The sequence below is a fragment of the Rhynchophorus ferrugineus genome, unplaced genomic scaffold (genome assembly GCF_030347505.1).
Source record: "Rhynchophorus ferrugineus isolate W39M unplaced genomic scaffold, kcgeb_rfMv2 rfM9, whole genome shotgun sequence".
Classification (NCBI taxonomy): domain Eukaryota; kingdom Metazoa; phylum Arthropoda; class Insecta; order Coleoptera; family Curculionidae; genus Rhynchophorus; species Rhynchophorus ferrugineus.
In genome coordinates, this window is record NW_027472588.1 from 15,738,939 (window position 1) to 15,762,069 (window position 23,131).

At 32.5% G+C, this 23,131-nt stretch overlaps 4 protein-coding genes across 5 annotated transcripts in view; 3 read left to right on the forward strand and 1 right to left on the reverse strand.

The window, feature by feature from the left end:
* The first annotated feature begins 1,304 nt into the window (after positions 1 to 1,304).
* LOC143202154 (salivary C-type lectin 2) lies at positions 1,305 to 3,257 on the forward strand. The gene is made up of 2 exons (XM_076413451.1): positions 1,305 to 1,559; positions 3,004 to 3,257. Exons 1-2 carry the CDS (start codon positions 1,328 to 1,330, stop codon positions 3,240 to 3,242), a joined length of 471 nt encoding a protein of 156 aa, XP_076269566.1. The 5' UTR covers positions 1,305 to 1,327; the 3' UTR covers positions 3,243 to 3,257.
* A 2,409-nt stretch (positions 3,258 to 5,666) lies between these two features.
* LOC143202164 (uncharacterized) lies at positions 5,667 to 8,023 on the forward strand. Its single transcript, XM_076413463.1, has 2 exons — positions 5,667 to 5,928; positions 6,400 to 8,023. The coding sequence occupies exons 1-2, from the start codon at positions 5,697 to 5,699 to the stop codon at positions 6,483 to 6,485; spliced, it is 318 nt and encodes a 105-aa protein (XP_076269578.1). The 5' UTR covers positions 5,667 to 5,696; the 3' UTR covers positions 6,486 to 8,023.
* Positions 8,024 to 12,679: 4,656 nt separating this feature from the next.
* On the forward strand, positions 12,680 to 14,973 carry LOC143202147 (salivary C-type lectin 2). Of its 2 annotated transcripts, none has more exons than XM_076413440.1 (3): positions 12,680 to 12,942; positions 13,280 to 13,514; positions 14,857 to 14,973. In XM_076413440.1, the coding sequence occupies exons 1-3, from the start codon at positions 12,720 to 12,722 to the stop codon at positions 14,888 to 14,890; spliced, it is 492 nt and encodes a 163-aa protein (XP_076269555.1). In that variant the 5' UTR covers positions 12,680 to 12,719; the 3' UTR covers positions 14,891 to 14,973. The 2 variants fall into 2 exon arrangements, with proteins under 2 accessions (XP_076269555.1, XP_076269554.1); XM_076413439.1 differs by having other exon boundaries at positions 12,681 to 12,942; positions 14,848 to 14,973.
* Positions 14,974 to 15,946: 973 nt separating this feature from the next.
* The window catches only part of LOC143202108 (uncharacterized), a 106,051-nt gene continuing 98,866 nt past the window's right edge, over positions 15,947 to 23,131 (reverse strand). The window contains exon 10 of the mRNA XM_076413387.1: positions 15,947 to 17,227. Coding sequence (XP_076269502.1) covers positions 17,141 to 17,227 — 87 coding nt within the window. The 3' untranslated portion in view covers positions 15,947 to 17,140. The remainder of the gene's footprint in view (positions 17,228 to 23,131) is intronic.

Genomic DNA, 23,131 nt, shown 5'->3' on the forward strand with positions numbered 1-23,131 from the left:
CGATATATGACAATGGATGAAACATGGCTCCATCATTTTACTCCGAAGCCAAATCGACAGTCATCCGAGTAGGCTACACACGATGAACCCGCTCCAAGGCGTAGGAAAACGCAACAGTCGGCTGGAAAGGTTATGGCGTCTGAATTTTGGGATGCGCATGGAATAATTTACTACCTTGAAAAAGGAAGGACCATCAACAGCGACTATTCAATAGCGTTATTGGATATTTGGGAGATCTTTAGAAATCAGCGTAAAACGGCCACATTTGAAAAAAAAGAAAGTAAAGCTTCATCAAGACAATGCATCGTGTCACAAGTCAGTGAAAACGATGGCAAAAATCCATGAATAGGTATTGGAATTCCTTCTTCATGTACCATATTCTCCAGATCTAGCCACCAGTGACTATTTCCTGTTCTCAGATCTCAAAAGAATGCTCGCTGGGAAGATATTTTCCTTGAATGAAGAGGTGATTGCTGAAAATAAGATCTATTTTGAAGCAAAGGACAAATCGTACTACAAAAATTGTACCGAAAAGTTGGAGGGTCACTATAATTAGTATATCACCATTAAAGGCTATTATGTTAAATAAAAAAAATAATAATTTTGCGAAAAAATTTGTTTTACTATAGTAAACCGTGGACTTTTCAAATGACCACTTATACTTCAAATTATACTTAGTAGAGCAAGGTTTTTAATAGTAATAATAATATTATGGAGTTAAATATTTAAATTAAAAACCTAATATTATTTTAATTTACTTTTTATTTTTACCTTTTATTTATTTATATAATCCAGAATGCTAGCCGATTAAGACCTTCAAATCGCTTGTTCGCTCAGAGAACCGTTCTAGGATAACACCATAACCCAGTTTTATTGATTAAAATTTATTTCACTTCCTATATATCAGAAATGTAAATTTATTTATAAATGTTTTATGTTTTTATGATTTTTCCCATATAACCTAAAAAAGCTCAACAACCTCAACAAGCATTTTAAAAAAGGATCAAAAATTTTAATTAAATTATATTCGGAAAAAACATTATATATTAATTGAGCGTGAAAAGTAATTACAATTTACAAATTTATATATATATATATATATATATATATATATATATATATATATGTATATTATGTAGATATTATGTAGCTATTTAATAAATATATTTGCCAGTTATTATTACAAAGTATAAGAACAAATATTTGTTTAACAACCACAAATCACATTTCATGTAACCTTAATCTCTAACCACTCTCGATAATTTATTCACGGTGTATTGCATATATTCGCTGATTATAACAAACAATATGCATTAAAACTGTAGCAATGAGTAATTCAATATTATTCACTGCTGTTATAAGTTTAATAGTCCTAAACATATTCAAAATAACGGTAGCCTGGAATGATTCAGTTAAATTAGTCGTTTCTAAAGAGAGTACTACATTTCTTGACGCGTACTTGAGATGTCATCAATATGGTTATGATGCCTTTGAAATTTTATCTGAAGAGGATGAAAGACAAGTTGAGTATGTGTTAAACAGCCATTCTACCATTACCAGTAAGTATTAAAATTCAAAAATATTAATATATGTGGCATTCTTATTTGTAATATGAGCTCCTAGGAACTATTGTGATCTAAATATCTAAAAAGGCGTTTTCCGTATAGTATAAAAAGTTAAGAACATTTTGTTTACTTTTATTGACCCTGTTAATCTATCAAAAAATCGGATGCTATGGAAAACGGTCGAGAGGACCAAAAGACAATTAACCGGTAATCCTATTGGACAAAAATCCAGCACAACTAAGCACAATCTCAAGTATAAAAAGTTATGGGCTACTCCAATAGAGCCATCGAAATACATTCATCTATAAATTTTGCCGTGCAACAAATTACACGGCATATTGTTACAAAAAGTCAAGCAACAATGATTTTTTATGTATTTATTATTTCAAAAGCTCACCAGCCTCTTGAGCTATTTAGGGTCGAATTGCAATATGATTTTTGAATAAAGTATACAAAATAATGACATTTAAGTTAAAATAATGAACAATACTAATTGCAATGGAAGAGAATCATAGGAGATGTATCAAACCCGCGGCCATTTAAACATTGAAAAGCATGTCCAAATGCTTGGGTTGGGCCAGCTGCTCTAATGACCGTGGTCTCAGTACTTCAAGCTTTCCATAGTCCAGAAGGATGTGCTTGACGCTCTGTTGTATTTGACATTCTCTTCCTTTTAACAAATGCTCATGAGTTAGTCTGCTATGTCCTATTCGTAGCCGAGCAAGGTGATCTGGTTAATTATCCTCAAGTATCTAGGCGAAGAGCTGTTTTACAGTGGAGGAGCTAATATATTCTTTATTTAGTACCTTCATGGATAGGTCTATGGATACATTAAAATATTATAATAAGTAACGATCACAGGATGACTTATCTTCTTAAAAGATGGCTCTGTGCCACACATTACAAGAGATAAAAGGATACATTATTACTGCTCGAATATAAAATTCTGCCTGAAAAAAACATACTAACCAAGTATAGAGCCTACTTATTTTCATTTGTACTTGCCTGGCACATGGTTTCAATATATTGAACAAGTGCAAAAATGAAACCAACACTGTTCTTTCGACGTGGTATAACCGTGTTTCCAGATAAATGGGAAAAATTAATGAAAAGCATTTTCAAAATAAAAAATTCAGCGGAATACATGCTTACACCTAGACAATAAATTTTCTTATATCGGTCTTTGTTAGTAATTTTCAATACATTATTTGACTTTTATAGGAGGATGTTGATAGAGAAAATTTACCAGTTCACGAAAGACGCTGAAACTTCGATAATTATTCGATTTCTGAAAAATCCTTTTGAGAACATTTTTAAAGGTCTGAACACTGCGAATAACCACCACAAAAAAAATTCTAAATCATTCAAATAATTTTAAAAAGTTTATATTTTTTAGATACTTTATTTAATTATAGATAATTCGTTTTCTTCGATGTAGGTGGCTGGCAAAATGGTTATTGGATTTTTGCTCTTAATCTCGGGAAGAGCTCGAATTATTATTGGCTAGAATCTGGAAAGCCGCTGATCTATAGCATATTTAGTCCGGGTCAGCCAGACAATGCCGACCCTCATAACTGCTTACTAATCTCAAAAACAACAAATGGTTCTTTCGAATGGCACGACGTCCGTTGTGATCAAAAACTTCGATTCATTTGTAAATATTTGAAAAATAAATAAAGGTAAGATAACGAAGTGCTTCTGTTTCATTATTAAATCTAATTATGTATTAAATTTTAGAATGTAATTAATAAATAATTCTTGACGTAAAATAACTATTGTTTCATCAGATTTATACTTACCTATGGTCCTTTCCTCTATGATATACTCATTACTGTTTACAACATCATGCAAAGCCTCGTATTACTATTATTTATTCGCTCTTAATTACTTTTATTCCTAATTATGTTTAGTAGAATAGGAGTTATAACAGCATGAGTATTCAATATTTATAATTATATTAATAAACAACCTAATGCTATCTTATTTTATTAAAATATAAATGTACTATTTTATCAGTCTCATTGCTTTTATGTTTTATGGTCCAGATAATCTAAGTAACTCTATTTAATTCCCTAACCTTAACAAGCACTTTTAAATCAAATTATAACGGGAAATTAATTAGGCTTGAAAAAGTTTATCTCTTTTAATGTTTTCAAAGAAATATGAAATAGCCATCTATGATAGATATGTTATTTTGGTCGATGGCTTTTTCTCCTTTTCGCAAATGTAATTCTGTCATTGTAAACCCTTTTTATTTATTTAAAGTCTCCTCGACAACACAATTATATATTTAATTATATAAATTATATGTAATATACCCGGTAAATATGTTAAAACACAGAGAGCCAGTTTGAATATAATTTTCATAAGAAAAATCGAGTTCAGATATCAATGTGCCCAAAAATGTACATCCATGAAAATGTTACACGTTGTGTATGGAGCGGCACAACGGAGACATTGTGGGAGGACTTCCCCTCAATTAAGATGAGTGTGTAGTTCAGCATTGCCCCAGCATGGATCGATATAGGATGACCCAGTAGGATCTAGATTTGAAAAGTACAATGGAGGAGAAAAATTCGTACTTTATTGGCATCAATTTATTGTTATTTCCAACAAAGTTCTACGTCCAGTGGGTAACCAAGTCTTTCTTTGATATTAATCATTTTATTTCCCTTTATTCCCATGTGGCTGGCGATTCAGATAAGGGAAATATTTCTGGTTCGTGAGCTTGTGAATCAATAACACGAACTGGAAGAGTCTGTGCAAATCAGCAGGCTCCACATTCAGAAACTTTTCAAGAGGTTTCCACAAAGCAAGCAATTAAATTTGCACAAGTGGTAGGTTTAGAGAGTCTAGTTAGGAAGATTTACTCTCATAATATTGGAGTAATTGACGAGACAAAAGATATCCTAATCTGAGGTAGTTAATTTGGTGTGGAACTTTTGATATTTTTGTAAATTTCGAAACACTTGGCAATCAGCGATCACATCTTCATACAATCTTGATAATGGCGATATCATAAACATTAAATTTGTTCGCAATAAAAATCAAAAAATCGCTAAATTTCTTGTTAAATTTAAAAGTTAAATATGAAAATATATTTATTTGTGGGTGAATATAAATAAAATAAAATTCCGTATTGTTAGTGTTTACAAGGGTTCTGGCAATTGTTATCATTGCTAAATGGTCATGAACCACAGCACAAAATAAATATGTTGTGCCAAACAGGAAACTATGGTGTTTTGAAGATTATTTAAGGTGTCAGCAAATGGGGTTTGATCCTGCTGCGATTATAGCAAAACAGAAAAATTTCAGTTATATGGGCTTGTCATTAAAGGGCATTTATAAACTCACCATTTAGTGGTTAAAATAGCACTACCACCTACTCTTTGTTCTGACATATTATGTACTTGCACGTTAGGTATTCACTTGATGTCGGTGATATCTAGCGATGAAAATGTTAAGTATTAAATAGCTACTATATAACTCAACCAAGTGCTAAATTCTATTGTTTTAACCTTTCTCTATTTATAAATAACAGTTTCTCAATTAACGAATTGAGTTATTCGGATGATGGCTTTTGGTTTCTGTGGAAGATTTGTGGACCTAGAGAACGAAAAAGGTTTGAAATTAATGAATTGCAAGACTTATTGTATGAAAACCTTGTTGAAAATCTCAACGAACCTTCAGATCGTTGTTAAATTAACTCTCTATAGACGTTGATATGGTCTGGGAAAGGCCTGAAAGGAATGAAAGTAGCAATCATAAATATTGGCTGAAAATGCCATTTTGATGTCCTACTCATTATTTCCCAGGCAAAAAAGAAGAGATTAATAGGATTTTAACTGACATAATATAAAGTTGGTTAAAGATCCAACACAACCTCCAGTTAATCAATGTCCTCTGTTGAAATTACTTCTAATCTGAACGTTGATAGTGTAGTATGCAGGAGTTATTTAATAAATAAATTTATCTCTAATTGTTATTACAAGTATAAGAACAGATAAATGATTAAAAACCTCAAATAATTTTTCCTGTCACCTTAATCACTAACCGCTGTAAATACTTTAATCACTCTATACAGTATATATTCACTCATTATAACATATGATGAAAATTTAATGTTTAACAATGAGAAACGCGGTATTACTGGCCACCGTTACAAGTTTCATAGTCCTAAGCATGGTAAAAGTAACGCCAGCTTGGAATGATTCAGTCAAATTCATTGTATCTAAAGAGAGTGTGACATTTCTTGACGCATACATAAGATGTCACCAACATGGTTTTGATGCCGTGGAAATTTTGTCTGAAGAAGATGAAAGAGAAGTTGAATATGTGCTAGAAAGGGATTCTAGCATTGTCAGTAAGTACCAAATTTCAATATTAATATATTTAATATTCTTATTTTAAGTAGATCCTTAAGGGGGTGTTCTTTCTGGAAACTTAAATTTTAAGCGTTTTCGGAGTACTATAAAAAAAAACCTTATAGCATTCCTTTGAAAAATGTTTATTGATGCAATAAGAAAAATATTTTTTTTATGATATTCTGAGCTGGAACCAGAAACGGGACATCAAAGCGGAATATTCATGACTATAAAATAATTTTGTACATATGGTGCGAAAACAATATACAACACTTAAATTCTAGATGTCTACAGATGTCAATTATTCAGATGGAACATAATATATTTGCAGAACAATGACAGATTTTTCAAAACGATTTTTTTCAGAATTTTAAACAAGAACGTCCCTCTATAATTCAACTCATATAATTTAAAATTCTACAAATTTTAGGTACTTTAATTGTTGTATTAAATTTAATTATTTAATTTAGGTGGCTGGCAAAATGGTGTATGGCTCTTTGCTGCTAATTTTGGAAAGACTTGTAACTATCATTGGATAGATTCTGAAAGTCACTAATATATAACAAATATAACCCAGGCCAACCAGATAATTCTCACGCTCAGAATTGTCTACTGATATCAAAAACCACAAATGCATCTTTCGTATGGCATGACGTCCCCTGTGATCAAAAGCTTCGATTCTTTTGTAAATATTGGACAAATTAACAAAAGTAAGATACTTTGTGTGCTTTTGATTCATTATTAGATATATTTGAATTATACGTTTTAGGACATAACTAGAAAGTATGTTTTGTTACTGTTATATGTTATTTTAGCCTAATATTAATATAAAAGGGTATTATAAAACTAACATGTTAAGTCTTCATTGTGTAAACATTGTCTTTTGAGGGATTAAAATATTATATTAGAAATTGAAAATACAATGAGAGCAGTACCAATGGGAGTTTATACAAAAAAAAAACCGGTGTTTCTTCATCAGGTTTATATTTACCTTTGGTCTCAGGGTATAAGACATGCTCACATCTATTTAGTAAATGATGCAAATGCCTTATCAGTTTATTTGCTGCTAAAGGTTAATAAATAATATAATCGCAAAGCTGTATATTACCAAAATTTAGATAACAGTGTGTCTTTACTAACTAGTGTCATGTCACATAATTAATCACGTTTCTCTCAAAATAATGTAAAAGGGCTAATTTAAAAATGATGTTACTAAAATTTGTTTTCATTATAAGTTCAGAAATGTAGTTGATATATAGTTTAAATATAAATCTCTGTGCAGAAAATATATTAATATGTATGGAAACTATTCCAAGAACTAACACGCATTAACATTTTTAAATTGGGTTTAATTAAATTTAATATCCATTTTCTTTCAATATTCAACAAAGTATTAGAAAGTGTAAATTACTACACCACTGAACTTTACGATTATTTTCAGAACTGCAACAAATTGATAGCATCAAATATAAGTATACATGATCTATCTTTTATTTTATGTTATAAACTTGAACATGGAATAGTAAATGAAGAAAAAGGTGTTTGTATAATAAAACTGAGAATATATGAATATAATAATTTTTCAATTAATATTTGAATATTAGAACAATATTGAACACATTTATGTAATTATTTATATTGTATATTTTTATATTAAAGTAATCTATCTACAATCATTAAATTAACTAATGATTTTCCAAAACTTAGGTAAATAAATTAAATTATCAAAATAATTGACACAAGGTTCAAACAATAAAATGTCATATATCTTATTGCATTAAACATTAAACATCTTTGTACTACATATCTACATCATCTACCTTGTATTAATTCTTTAAAATATTTTCAAATGTACTGTTAATAATTCATAATTTATTTTATTTGTCTTATGTATTCCATCTATGCAAATTATGTAGTTAGTTTTATTGTAACTGCTGCTTATTTCCATTACTCCATTTATGTATTCATACAGTCGTTATCTTTTATCCATATTTCTCACCTATAATATATTTTACAATAAGAATAAATACACCAGGCTAACTAAAATAATAATTTCTTTACCTAAATTTTTAAATAAATCTGCATTGTTCTTTGTTTATTCATTTCACTCTTTAATCTTGCCCTTGGAGATCTCGCAGCTCATCTCCAGTTTGGCTTTCGCTCCTATGTTCAGTTCTTCTACATATATATCGTTATGGGTTAAGACAGCAACAACTCCAGAAGGACGTGCACAATTGTTTCTGTCTCTTCTTATCATTTTAGCCACGCACTTAAATGGGATCAGTAGGTGATAAGTTGGTCTCTCAATAGTTTGTATAGGTCCAAGATTAGTCGAAACTCTTCCCGCTTCCTTTTTAATCCGTTAATGTTCCACTGAATATATTTGGTGCTTAATTTTGAATAATCTTTTTTATGATATGTGTTGTTCTTGCTTGGTGGCAGGGAGCCACTCGAGGATCCAGGTATGGGGTTCCGACTGTTTTCGGAGTCGGGCTGCTTAGAATGGATGTCCCCCGTCCGTTGGGATGAAGATGGGGTCAAATGGGAGTGGGGGATGGTAGGAGGACGGAAAAGGGATCGATCCCTCCACCCGAGGCAACACGGGACGGGGAAGATTTTTGGTCTGATGGGGGAGGGGCCTCTTGATTTGTTGCAAATGTGCTTTCAATAGGGGTTTTATCCGTAGTTGTGAGAGCCCCACGAGTGGAGGTGGATGATTTAAATGTAGGTGCTACCTTAAGTTCCTTTTTGTCAATATCACATTGGGCGGGTGTGGTAACATAAGTCTTTTTGACAGCATTAGCAAAGTTTATCTGTGTTCTTCCTTGTTGATGTTTAGCTAAATTTCTGGCCATAAAATATGAGATTTTTTTCTGTACCTTAATTTTTTGTATTAACAATTCTTCTTTTTATAAACAGGGCATCCCCTATATCTTGAAGAGTGCTCCTGTCCACAGTTTACACAATAAGGCGTTGGGGAACATTCATTTTCACCATGCGAACTTTTTCCACAGGAGGGACAAGTGGGTGCATGCGTGCAGTTTATAGATACATGTCCAAATCTTTGACACTGGTAATATCTCATTGGATTCGGAATGTATTGCCTAACTCTCAGACTAAGGTATCCCGCTTTGATCATATCGGGTATACGATCTTTTCTGAAGGTAAGGATGAAACTGTTGGTCTCTATGTTGTTTCCATTCTTTCTCGAAATAATCCGCTGACCGATGTTACTCCCTGCGATGTAAGACTCTGCAACCTTTCTTCATCCGTACATACAGACAAGTCTCTACTTGATATCACGCCTTTACAGAAGTTCAGTTTTACAATTACCTCTATATTGTGCAGCTTTTTAAGTTTTAAAACTTTTTCTTATTGCCTAGAATTAGCTACCATTACGAGTATAGTTGCATTTCTTAATTTTTTCAATAGATCACTCTCTGAAATGATTACAAAGTATTTATCATAATCTTCCTGCGTATATCTGTCTAAAAATTCTATCTCCCTCCTGCGTCTTTTTAGACCTATGTTCTGAGTGCCAGTAGTAGTTACCTGCATTCCGGCCTGGTCACCTACCGGAAGTACTGCGCAATCGAGGGCTAACGGTCGAGCGGTGCCTGCCCGACCACCCACGGTCTCGACCGGCACTGGGGTTCCGAATCCCTGCACCGTAATTTTGTTTTCTATTTTATATACTTCCATAATTTATAGAAAAATACATAGCACATGCAGGGGACGTCACAAAAAACCACACAACTGGGGCCCCGGGGTCACCATGCCCGTACTATGGCTGCGACACATTAACCTTGGCCAACACCTCGCAACCGCAGGCCCCTCGGGGGTGAATGAGGAATAGACTGAAACTTTGTAACTAAGACGAACATCAAAATTAGACAGAATTAAGAAGAAGGAATTAATAAGAAAATGTATCAGAATTACTGAAGAATTAAATCCAAACACCAGAAGCTGTAGAACGTCGAAAACCAAAGCAAGTATTAAGAATCAAAAACAATAAAATTCCTGTATGTCAGCATTATCCAAAACCAGGCTTACGATTTAGTACGTCTATCGTTGCCATTTAATTCATAATTATTTTCTGATTAATATCTTTAAGTATACATACATATTATATATATATATATATATATATATATATATATATATATATATATATATATATATATATATATATATATATATATATATGTATATGAAATAAACAACTCGTCTTTGGGTATTAATCTCCAATATCACAATATCTTTCGAGCCGGATTATTATCCAGAGATCGCTCTAGTGAGACAAATCGTTCTAAAGCTATGGAATAAGACTCACCAAGATGCTGTCTTTTATCATTATAAGCTAGTTTTACAATGTATCTACCAGTTTCCGCAACGCGAGACATATTTTTCTGATAAAACTGTTCTCACGTCAGTTCTTGAGGTGTTTTTAGTAAGTACTTCTTCGACCTTCCAAAATTTTACCACTTGATTGTTCAATATTTCATTCGAAAAGTGACATCTTAATGGGTTAGTTAACCGTGTTGTGGATATAGGTCCTGGCAGAATCCATCCAAGGTGCGTTTTTTGAGCAACCGCTCCTTTTTGATTGACAAGTACTTGACTAATGCATAGTCAATTGTTAAAAATCCAGCTCCAAGGATCTCGTCTATCTCTTTGGATGGATTGGATTCACGATCAGGAACAATAATATAAATTTACAAATTCGGAGCAATTTTTATATCCTAGCAAATGAGAATAATTCTTAACGTTATTTGAGTTCAAATATTCAATTCTTGTGCAAGAATGTATCTAGTTTTCGAGTTATAGCATGTAGTGGCAGCACTATGCTCTTGTATGTAGGAATGTTCGTCTAGTCGGTCGGTCGAAATGTGTGGCTGTCGATGCGACTGTTTTGTCCGAACGCTCACTACTATTTGTTAAAGGAATTTGCGCGAGAACCAAAAACACTGATTGAAGAAATACTTGCTTATTGCAATATTAAACGTATTACATCTGGTTGACGAGAGAATTGACAGGATGTTAGGTTAGGTAAAGGAATTTACGGTAGCGCTGTGGAAGTGGTACTGTTACAATGGGGTAGAGAAAAGAAAAAAGGGCGAGACGTCGTTGTGGTGTTTTTTTATAGCCAGGAAGCGCATGGTACCAATCCACCGGCGTTGCCAAACTTTGAACTTGCTGTAGGTGAAAGCGTGGTTGCCTAAAGGGTCGTAGCTGATGCCGTCGCATTAGATATCATTTGGAGTTTGTTTTTTTGAAGTGATTATGCTTCTACAGGTGTGAAAACGTGTGTGCCTTTATTACTTTTGTGGATTTCACTAGCTCGGGAAATAGGGAAATATTATAACAAATTCATTCAAAGGTGGTCATTTGCATATTCACTACAGATTATTGGTGTATTAATAGGGATGCAATCTGGATTCACAAAATTTTGCAGTTGATTATCATTATGTAAAAAATTCATGGCCTACTCCTACCCTGGACTATGACCCTGGATAACAAAATGTGTCCTTTATACCAATTGTGAACCCACCATTCCAATACTTAATCAAGTTGATTCCAAAACTGCCAAACGCAAAAATCAATTAAAGAATATTTGTCGGACCTGATATTCAAATACTAATGATTGACGCAATGCTTACAATATGTTTAACGTATGATCAAGTATCATCATGGGCATAGTTTAAGGTAACGACAAAATCACCGGATTACAAACATAATCGACAATTTGTTAATTACCACAATATTGGAGTTCGATTTTTCTCAAAATACATTTTCTGCGTTCACATTTTGATCTTTTCCCATAAAACTTAAAAGTCACGACTGACGAGCAAGGAGAATGACTACACGAAGATAACGCGAAAATCGAAAGGCGATACCAAAGATTCTGGGACGAAGGCTTCATGAGAGATTACTGTTGGACCCTAATTCATGAAACAGATACCAAGACAGTTTAAAGAGTATTTTATAATTTTTGATAAAATGAAATTGCTGTTAATATATGTAGTATATATTTAATATTTAGAAAACTAACTAATTTAATAAAATTTGGATTCTGGCTTGCTTTGCTGTGTTATAATTTATTTCAAGTTTGTAATTTGTAATTGTAATTTAAGTCATTCGTAAACATAAGTTTTAAAACCAAATAAGAGTTTTTCCGGCTTGGTGCAGTGATCAAGGTGATATGACTGTCCTCCTACTATTACGATAGTCGCTAGTTCGAATCCTGCTTGGGCATGGGTGTACTTTATGTTTGTGGTTCTAATTCTAAATGTCTGTAGGTAACTAGGAAAATGTAGAAACTGTAGGAAAATCCGACAAGGAATAACCATCCCAGTCACGTCAGTAACCAGACTGGGTAAAACCTGATGTATTCTGGGATGGTCTCTAAATTGGTCACTTGCCAGTTGGTAGACTTAATGGTTCAGAGCCCATTTCAAAATGTAGGCCCAAACCAGATAAACCCTCGTTGGTAAAAACGAGACTATAAATTATATTTTTAAAAATTACGTGTTTTTACAAAAACATTTTTAATATATCGCGTATTCCTTTCCTGCACTCAATAATATCCTAGACTAGCAATATCATAAACATTAAATTTGTATATCGATAAATTATCTATACCGGAATTTCGCAATATAAAATCAGCAGGAAACCAGAAACCGCTAATTGTTTTGATACCTTCAAAAGGTAAAACGAAAATATGTTTATTTATGAGTGATTATAAATAACGTGAAAAATAAAAGTGGTTTAGAAGTTAGAACGGATAGATATGCGACACTCCGTATTGTCAGTGATCACAAGCGTTTTGACAATTGTTGTCATTGTTAAAGCATCACCAACCAAAGCACAAAATAAATATGTCGTCTCAAGCGAGAAAGTATCGTTTTTTGAAGGTTACCTAAGATGTCGACAAATGGGTTTAGACCCAGCTGAGATTATAACAGAACAAGATCAAAAAGATATTGAAGCGGCGTTACAATCTCAAAATGATAGTGAGTATAATTAAATATCTTCTTTTTTTCGTCGTTAATGACGAAAATCTTTACATTGTCAATTGATACCAACTGTGCACTGTCCCGCAGATAGAAAATAACTCATAAACAAATAAACAACAAACCCGCAATAAAAATTAAATTGAGGAATCTATAGTTAATCTAAATTAAATTTTTATACTGTGTGTTACTAGTTCAGCATATACACTAAGATTCAATGTGCAAAAGTTATATTAAGTTACAGCTAAATAAACTATATCGTATCATATAGTATCATATTTTAATTGATAATTAATATTAATACATTGGGTTTGGTAAATGCTTATTTGATTTTCAGTTAGTTGGGAATTAGGATTTTGGATATTCGCTACAAACTTAGGCAACTATGTATCTTATTACTGGCTGAATTCAGGCTTACCGATATTTTACTCTACATTTGCCCCTGGACAACCCGACAATTCATTACAGAAAGAAAGCTGCCTACAAATATTCCAGATCAAAAAGGGTGTATTTGCCTGGAATGATATGCCCTGCGACTACAAGCTACGCTTCATTTGTCAACACAAACAAAGGTAATTTTATTTTGATAACAGATCAATTGAAAAGTCCCCGACCTACCATAGTAAAACACACACAACATTTTTTTGGCAAAATTAGTTTTTTTATTCAACACAATTCCCTTCAAGGGTGATACACTGACTATGGCGACCCTCCAACTTTTCGATACCATTTTTGTACAACGATTTGTCCTTTGCTTTAATATAGGCCTCAGCTTCGACGATTACCTCCTTATTCGACAAAAATTTCTTCCCAGCGAGTTTTTTTTGATATCTGAGAAGAGGAAAGAGTCGCTGGGGGCCAGATCGGGAGAATACGGTGGATAAAAAAGCAATTCGCTAAATTCATGGATTTTTGCTATAGTTTTCATTAACTTGAACCGCGGTGCGTCGTCTTGGTGAAGCAGCACTTCCTTTTTCTCCAAATACGGCCGTTTTTCGGCGATTTGGTCCTTCAAATAGTTTAATAACGCTATGTAATAGTCGCCATTGATGGACCTTCCTTTTTCGAGGTAGTCAATGAAAATTATTCCATGCGCATCCCAAAATGCAGACGCCAGCCGACTGTTGCGTTTTCTCACCCTTTGGAGCGTGTTCCTCGTGTGCAGTCCACTCGAATGACTGTCGATTGGACTTTGGAGTGAAATGATGGAGCCATGTTTCATTCACTGTCACATACCGATGCAAAAACTCGCGTTTATAACGCCTGATTATCTTTAAACACTACTCCGAATCATCAACTCGTCGTTGTTTTTGGTCAAAAGTGAGCTCGGGCGGTACCCATTTTGCACAGAGCTTTCTCATACCCAAATATTCGTGAATGATATGATGTACACGTTCAATTGATATCTTTAGGATGTCTGCTATTTCATTCAATTTCAATTTACGGTCATTCGAAATCATTTTGTGTGATTTTATAAATGTTTTCGTCGGTAACAACCTCTTTTGGGTATCACCTGCGTTCGCCGTCTTCGGTGCTCATTTCACCACGTGTAAACTTGCATCAATCCTTAATGGTTGATTTTGGGTCAGTGTCCGGAAACTCAGCATCAAACCAAGTTATTGCTTCAACTGTAATTTTTCCCTTCAAAAAGCAATATTTTATCAACAAGCGAAATTCATTTTTATCCATTTTTTTCAATAATAACAAAAGTTGTTTTACTCAAAATGCTATAATTCACAAACTAATGATCCGACAGCTATCAAATTTAAACACGCATCTTTTGAGGGTTAGGGCTAACTAAAAAACATATGGATTTAATTCTAGTAGCGCCATCTATGTGTCAGGCTGGGGACTTTTCAATTGACCTGTTATACCATAACAAGATATATATTTACAATTTTTTAGGTTATCCAGTACGTTTGAAGATAATAAATATGGTGTTTTGTAAAACTATGCGAAAATAATTTACTAAAATGTAGCAATTTATGATACAATATATTAATAATTAATAAACCAAATACTCGAATTAAATGTTACGTTTTAATAAATACCTGTTTTTTTTATTCGGGATTAATGCCTCTTATACACTTTGCCGATTTTCAAGCACCCCAGAAGGTTTCAACCATTCGTTATATTATCCATCTCTGTAAAGTTTTAATTAACGTTTAACATTAGATGCTCGCAAGTATGAACTGCGATGATCAATAATCAAAAGAGAATGTATCCACTCTCATCACTCTGTCTCGGGAAGTACAGCATTATCACATATCCTGAAAGATTCCTTCAGTCCCTTTTGAGGAAATAAGCTTTAAACAAGATACATGGTAGATCAGATGGCTGAACAATATGACCTCAGAGTATAATGTTCTCCCTATCACTGCATATTCAATTCAATCGAATTGATATAGGGTGTCCTAAGGAATTATTAGAATAAACATGCAAGTTGAGAAGGATATAGAATCAAGAGCGGTGTCGATATGTCGAAAGAAGCATTGTGAACAAGAACACCTTCGGCTTGGATGAACTAGATAAGATTAAAAATTAACAAATTGTAGAATTGTGAACTAGTGTTCCATTGGAAATTAACAACTTAGTTATATACCAGTACGATTCTGAAAGTGACAGTAATTGAATGAAATCTTTCGAATTTGTTTAGATAAAGATATTGTTATCAGATATAGCTCAGAGTTGATGCGACAACAGTGCGACGTTCTGTTGTCATCAATTTAGATAAACACTGTTCACGGTTTCATTAAGTATTACTGTAAACTGTATCGCCTTTGAAACTTACTGGCAGTTAGTTGTATCAGTAAGATTACATCCAGCTCTAATTAGGTGTTGGTCTGAAATCTAGAGTGTAAGAAAAATGTTAAGGAAAAATTACTAGATTATGAAGTTTTAATATCTTTGTATAATTTCTGAACAGAGGTAAAATTAAGCAAAAGTTTAAAAATATGTTCATTTCGGAACATTTACCGAACTATATATTATAGGGAAATAAAACATCAATTCAAAAAGTCAATGTGACTAAAGGTTTTAGTCAGCCCCATTTTTATTAAATTGAAAATATAAAGTGATAGTACATTAGGTATATTACAGCATACATTGTTGATTCATATAAATCTATGTATATAATAATATATTTGTTTTTATTAAAAGTCCTGCTATGTAATACGTAATATATTAGTTGTAAAAATTGTTTTATTTTTTTGCAAAAGATTACAGTATGGTTTTATACCAATCACTTACAAAGTATGAACAAGGCACGCAAAATAGTAGATTTTACAGATGTTTCTTTTTGTTTTGTAATATTCATCTAAACGAGATAAAGTTTAATTTTGTATATATTGTTTCGAAAATAAACAGTCTCCTAGACACCTAAGTAAAGTTACAGCAAAGAAAAAAATTAAAACAAAAAATATACCAATAACTTAACCGCAAAGAAATTAATTAGAGATAGTTCGGAAGCGGGACTAAATCACTCCAATTCGTTTTAATTAAAATTTAAAAACGTGTATATAAAATTGGCTAATATCGATTAATTAAAATTACAACAAGTCGAATAAATTATTTGAACATATTTTATGCCGTGTTTTGCTACTTTAACGTCGCCTAATTAACGGTAAAATGTAGAGAGGCCGAAAATATTTGGGCTGACACATAGAAATCTAAATGGTACTTTTTATTCTACTGTTACGATATTTAAAGATCTCCAAAAAATCGCACAACGATATGTTAAAAAGGTTTCTGGAAAGCGGACATTCGCCGAAACAGTAAAATAAAAACGGAACAGATTCTTGCATATCAACATCGTAAAGGCGAATAACAATAAATAAACTAAGTTGATTAAATGTAACAAAACAAGACATAAAACAAACAAAGATAAAATTTGAAATAGTTCCAACAGTAAGATATTTTTAATTTTTTTTCAATAATATATATGTATATATATTTAGATAAAACACTAACCCATTTTTGTATTAGGTCCTTTTCAGGCAAAAGACACACGCCATACCATTCATTTTTTTTTAATTTATCATTATCCAACTGTTTTCCAAAAAAAAATACGAAGCCATACTAGTACATTCTTCCAAGTCGTATTTCTGATAAAATACAAGAATGTACGGAAGTAGGTAAAATTGATCTCTTTATTGAATTGATGTCCTCATGTTGCGTCTTTTATGACGCACTTTTGATACTATGTCAGCAGCTTGAAGAACATGATTGCTAGCGAGATGTTGATGAAAAGGACTACAAGGACCAATTGCTGCCGTGAAAACCAATCCTAAAATAAAAAACAAATGAATATACATCACTTTAATAGTTAACAACAAGACCATTTACTATGATACAATAACAATAGCAAAATTGTGTATTGATAATAACACAGGTCTACAAGAAATGCCTAAGAGCTATTTGGGCTTTTGTGACGCAATCTTCATAATTTTGGGTATGCTAAATCCAAAAATAACTTCCTTTTTATCATAAGATGACATGTTTCTTGACAATTTGAGTAACTATGTTAGACGAATTATTGGATTAAGTGAAAGAGCATATACTTGAAAAATATTACTTTATTTACAAATTATTAATGATACATACAGTCCATTCAAAGTTTTTTTAGTAATGCGTCGTGGATAATTGTTACGTCGAAACATTATGTTAAACAAAATGTTGCCGCATCAACTCTGAGTTTTATTTCAGTTTGGCTTTGACATAAAGAAAATTATAATATAAATAAAATAATTGAACAAAACTGTTACAAAATATAAATTATTTTAACATTATACTATATCTAAAAACTGCACTTAATTATACAGCCTCAATAATTCATATTTATTAAAAGTTATAGATAGCAGATATATTGCTGGTTGAGAAGGATATTTCATGAAAAACTGTTTGGATATGTGGAAGAAAGCACTGTCAACCATAACACCTTCGGTTTGGATGAACTTGATAAGTCATACAAAGAGAGTAATTGATAAATTGTGGAATTGTGAACATGTTTTGGACAGATTAGATATTAGCAGTTTAGTGATTGAATTGGACAGTGAGTCGTAAAGTGAAAGTGACTGAAGGAAACTTTCAGGATATGTGATAGTGCCGTGCAATGCTGGTAATTCCTGAGACAGAGTGGTAAGAATGGAAACAACTAAAGTTATGCACATAATTAATTGAATATAGCTGTAGAGAATCGTATTGTAGGGCGCGAAAGATTTGTGTGCGCAGATATGTTTGTAATTGTTAAAAATTAAACATGAGCATTAGGTTAGAACCTATGAGGAGAGAATGAATACTAACTGTTTTGTAGATATAGTAAATGCATTAGACAGAATTCAGTGATTAGTTTTATCAAGAATGGTGTACACAGGTAGTAGCAGAAGAAATAAAATTACAGTAATAGCAAGATAACAAGCCAAGCAATAGCAAGATAACAATAACTTGCCAAGTAAACACACCATCGAAGGAAACAAGAACCAAAGGTAAAAAGTAAATATGCCCTCGAATGAAAGTAAAATATGTTTCTCAGATATACAATTGTTAATTAGGTGGATTACGCCTCCAGAGGGATAACAGTACATAAGAAAACTCGACTAGAAACTCTACCTCATGGACGGTGTGGAAAAGAGTTCAATGTAAACAAAACAAATCTAACCTACAAACTATTACACCTTTGTTCTTAATTGTAGTTTTAAATCCTTCGATAATATATGTACTAGATGTACCATAATGTTAAAATAAATTATATTTGATAACATTTTTGTTCAATTATTTTATTTAAATTGGAATTTTCCTATATGTCAAAACCACACTGAACTAAAACTCGAAAGAGTTGATGCGGCAACGTTGTAATGTTTTGACGTCACAAATATCCAAGACGCATTACTAAAAATCTTTGAATAGACTTTATATTCATCTAATATGCGTTCGTTAACACACACTAGAACTTATTCCATTCCTTATTTATTCTTCTTCCATCTCTTTAATATCCTAATGAAAAACAGTTTGAAAAACCTTTAACGTGCTTTTGGATTTTTTTTTCTATTTTTGGTCTTTATGATTGCCTAAAAATTTCACTATGACTTCCTTACGAACAATCCACCCTTCTTTTTGAGGATATGTCATGGTCGTGATAAATTTTGGGTTACTCATAAGCCGTCTAATGTTTTATTCGTCAAAAACATATTTGGGAAGTTATTTTACAAATTACTTCATCAATCCCGACTTTATATTCACAGATAGTAAAAGAACTTTATGGGGAATACAACGCTTTTTGGTCCATTACTCGGTCCCTGCTATCCCATAGACACAAAAAGTTTGTTATCCGAGCAACACGGAAAACATTTTAAAATCCCTACAAACCTGCCAAATATAGTCTTCCATTCCAAGTTCCTGAGGTTTTTTAGTGGTATACGGAATAACCTATAAAAATGGAACCATAAAAATTACTTACAGAACTGCTTTGAGGCGTCTTTTTGATGAATTTATAAAATGATGTCATTGTGCATGCATCCATCAAACTTTCATTATTGGTGCAGTAAATTAATTCGTGGTAAAGTAAAGAGTGAACTCTTTCTCACAATATCTAAACGACGGGTAATAAATTCCAGGCAGTAGTACGTTCGGGCTCTTGAACCTTGAGCTAAGCAACTCAGTAACATCCGTGGGAAGATACATGTCACTTACCAAATACTTTGATTGGCAATGGTACTGATGTTCTAGAATTTTTCCATATTATTTTCGTATTCAGCATACCAAAATACACAGCAATCAGTTGAACATACTTAAACAGCATTTTTGTTGCAGACCTGTGTAATTTTAATCACAAAATTACGTCATCACGTCATTAAAATATTTAAGTTATCTCTAGCGCTACGTATTATTAAACAAATTGTGTACTTAATCACTCAATTCAACTTAAATTTAATAATCAATGCTTATTCACTCAAAAATTTCATATTTAATTGTCAATAAACTTGTTAAATTTTGGGATATTGTATTACATCTTCCATAAAACATTACAGCAGACGCTCGATAATGTAAACATTCAATTATGAAAACACTGCATTAACAACTGTTCAAAGAAAAATGTATAAGTATAATTAACCAAGTAGACTTAAAACAAGAAAAAATTGTGTGATATGAATGATAACAAGGAGGCAGGTATGGACAATTATAACGCTCCTATTGAAGTTAAAAATGTAGTGACTGACGAGTAAGCTATACAAGTTTTTCACAAGACTTTAGATTAGTCTGAAAGAAAAGAAGAAGAGAACAAATATTTTAGTTCTTCATAAGTTACACAGCCATTCGAAGACAATATATTCTGCTAAAAAAGCTAAGAAAATTCTAATAATTTTTCTAACTAAATTATTATGATCGCTCTTGTAGTATTTGTTTCATTTATTCTACATTTGTGCATATATATTAATGGTTTCCTTTAATAAAACGTTTGTTATTTAAACCACTGATATAACAGTCGTTAATGTAATAAATTCGGTAATGTGAACTATATTTGTTTTTAACTAGTTCTCAATAACAAGCGCCTGTTGTATATGTTAATTTTCTGTTAAGTAAGAAATAGATATCGTGTCGATATCATAAAAGAAGCTGTAAAGAAAATAATATTTAGAGGTACAGTAAAGCAAAAGTGAACAGCGATCAAGCAAAAGCTGGTGCGTGTAAACAGAAATAATCTCACTTCAGACTCAACCTAGGTATATTTCCTGATAAATCGGACAAATAATAAACATGAAAACAATAGGCGGCTTGCATGTAGCTTATTAATCAGCTTTACAGAGAATGACATGATGCAACAATTTGCAATAAATAAATAACATTACAAACAACTCTAGAACAATAAACGTACCTAACTGATCTCTGTAATGCAATGAAGAAGAACAGAGAAAAATCATTAAATATTCTGTAGCATTATGAAGCATTAAAATGATTTACTATAACTAGTTGGTAACATCGCGCCCTTTTTCTTTCAAGTCTACACATGTACTCTGTTATAGTAAGCCATCTGCTTTTTAATTTAGTTAGTTGACAACCTAGGTAAAGTCAAACAGAAGAAGAATGCTGGGAAATTTAATTTAAAATCAACGTATCTTTAGAAATTTATAATAGAGTAACAAAGTTCTTTGCATTTAATTTAAAATATCATGTTTTTGAACATATATGACAAAATAGTTTATGAAAATTTTAGGTGTCTAATAGATTCATTGTATTTAAAATATAGTTTCACGACTCATTAGCTATGATGATTTGAAACAATAACGAGACGATATAAAGCACATGGAGTACTAACATGTGAACTTTTGATGTTATCATTACATATGATTTTATCATAACCCTGGATGATGTGCAAAAGTGATCTAGGATCTGAAGGGAATTGAAACCCAATTTTTTTATAAAAAATAACTGCATTCTTAAAAATAGCAGTAAATCAAACTTGAGAAAGCTGGTTTTGTTCTAACCTCTCAGTCATCACCAGGAATCCTAGAGAGAAGTATTAGGGATATAATAGTGTTTATAACACTGGAATTCATTCACCAAGGAATAATTCTGGTATCAACAAACCAAAAACTATTTATCGTATTTCATATTATCCAATCTGTATTAGAATAATATTAATAATTATTCAAGATTTATACCTGTTTATCTCTGCGATAAAACTTTAGCACTATTTAAACAATAACTGTATGTTATAACTGTTAAAAAAATAAATATCTACGACTAAATATTGTTAGTTATGCTATTCATATAAACATTAAAAAGAGACATCTATTGATTACTTATAGGAATCAGCACAGTTAGAACAAAAATTAAATAAACCAATTAGAGTTTTTCATTTTTATTTCAGTAATGGGTATCCTGTTCTATTATACAGATATTCTTCATATATAACAGATAATTTTAAAAGTCCCCGGCCTAACACACAGATGGTGCTACTAGAATTAAATCCATATGTTTTTAAGTTTGCGTGTGTAAATTTGACAGCTGTCGGACCATTAGTTTGTGAATTATAGAATTTTGAGTGAACCAACTTTACTTATTGTGAAACAAATGGATAAAAAGGAATTTCGCGTGTTGATAAAATATTGAAGGGAATTAAAAATCTTATTTTGAAGGGAAAACTACAGTTGAAGCAAAAACTTGATGCCGAGTTTCCGGACGCTGCCCCAGAAAAATCAATCATTAAGGATTGGTATGCTAAGTTTAGACGAGGTGAAACGAGCACCGAAGATGGTGAACTAAGTGGACAACCAAAAGAGTTTGTTACTGACGAAAACATTTAAAAAAACCACAAAATGATTTTGATTCACCATAAATTGAAATTGAGTAATATAGCAGACACTCCAAAGATATCGACTGAACGTATACATCATATCATTTACGAATATTTGGATATGAGAAAGCTCTGTGCAAAGTGGGTGCCACGCGAGCTCACTTTTTGACCAAAAACAACGACGAGTTGATGATTCGGGGCGGTGTTTGAAGATGCTCAAGCATAATAAACCCCAGTTTATGCGTCGATGTGTGACAATACATGAAACATGGCTACATTATTTCACTCCGAAGTCCAATAGACAGTGATCCGAGTACACGATGAACCGGCTCCAAAGCGTGGGAAAGCCCAACAGTCGGCTGACAAGGTTATGGCGTCTGTATTTTGGCATGCGCATGGAATAATTTTCATTGACTACTTTGAAAAAGGAGGGACCATCAACATCGACTATTACATAGTGTTATTGTACCGTTTGAAGGATAAAATCGCCGAAAAACGGCCGCAATGGAAGAAAAAGAAAGTGCTGCTTCACCAAGATAATGCACCGTGGCACAAGTCAGTGCAAACGATGGCAAAAAACCATGAATTGGGCTTCGAATTGCTTCCTTATCCACTAGCGATTCCAGCGACTATTTCCTGGTCTCAGATCTCAAAAGAATGCTCGCTGGAAAGATATTTTCGTCGAATGAAGAAGTGATCGCCGAAACTGAAGCCTATTTTGAAGCAAAGGGCAAATCGAACTACAAAAATGCTATCAAAAAGTTGGAGGTTCGCTATAATCAGTGTATCACCCTTGAAAGAAATTATCTTGAATAAAAAAAGGTAATTTTGCCAAAAAAATGTATTTTACTATGGCAGGCCGGGAACTTTTCGATTGACCTGTTAGCTTCAATTAAT

Coding starts and splice junctions, on each gene's coding strand:
- LOC143202154 (XM_076413451.1), top strand. CDS start 1,328: ATGAGTAATTCAATATTATTCACTGCTGTTATAAGTTTAATAGTCCTA. Junction 1,560..3,003: donor CAGCCATTCTACCATTACCA/GTAAGTATTAAA, acceptor TCTTCGATGTAG/GTGGCTGGCAAAATGGTTAT.
- LOC143202164 (XM_076413463.1), top strand. CDS start 5,697: ATGAGAAACGCGGTATTACTGGCCACCGTTACAAGTTTCATAGTCCTA. Junction 5,929..6,399: donor AAGGGATTCTAGCATTGTCA/GTAAGTACCAAA, acceptor TATTTAATTTAG/GTGGCTGGCAAAATGGTGTA.
- LOC143202147 (XM_076413439.1), top strand. CDS start 12,720: ATGCGACACTCCGTATTGTCAGTGATCACAAGCGTTTTGACAATTGTT. Junction 12,943..13,279: donor GTTACAATCTCAAAATGATA/GTGAGTATAATT, acceptor TTTGATTTTCAG/TTAGTTGGGAATTAGGATTT. Junction 13,515..14,847: donor ATTTGTCAACACAAACAAAG/GTAATTTTATTT, acceptor ACAATTTTTTAG/GTTATCCAGTACGTTTGAAG.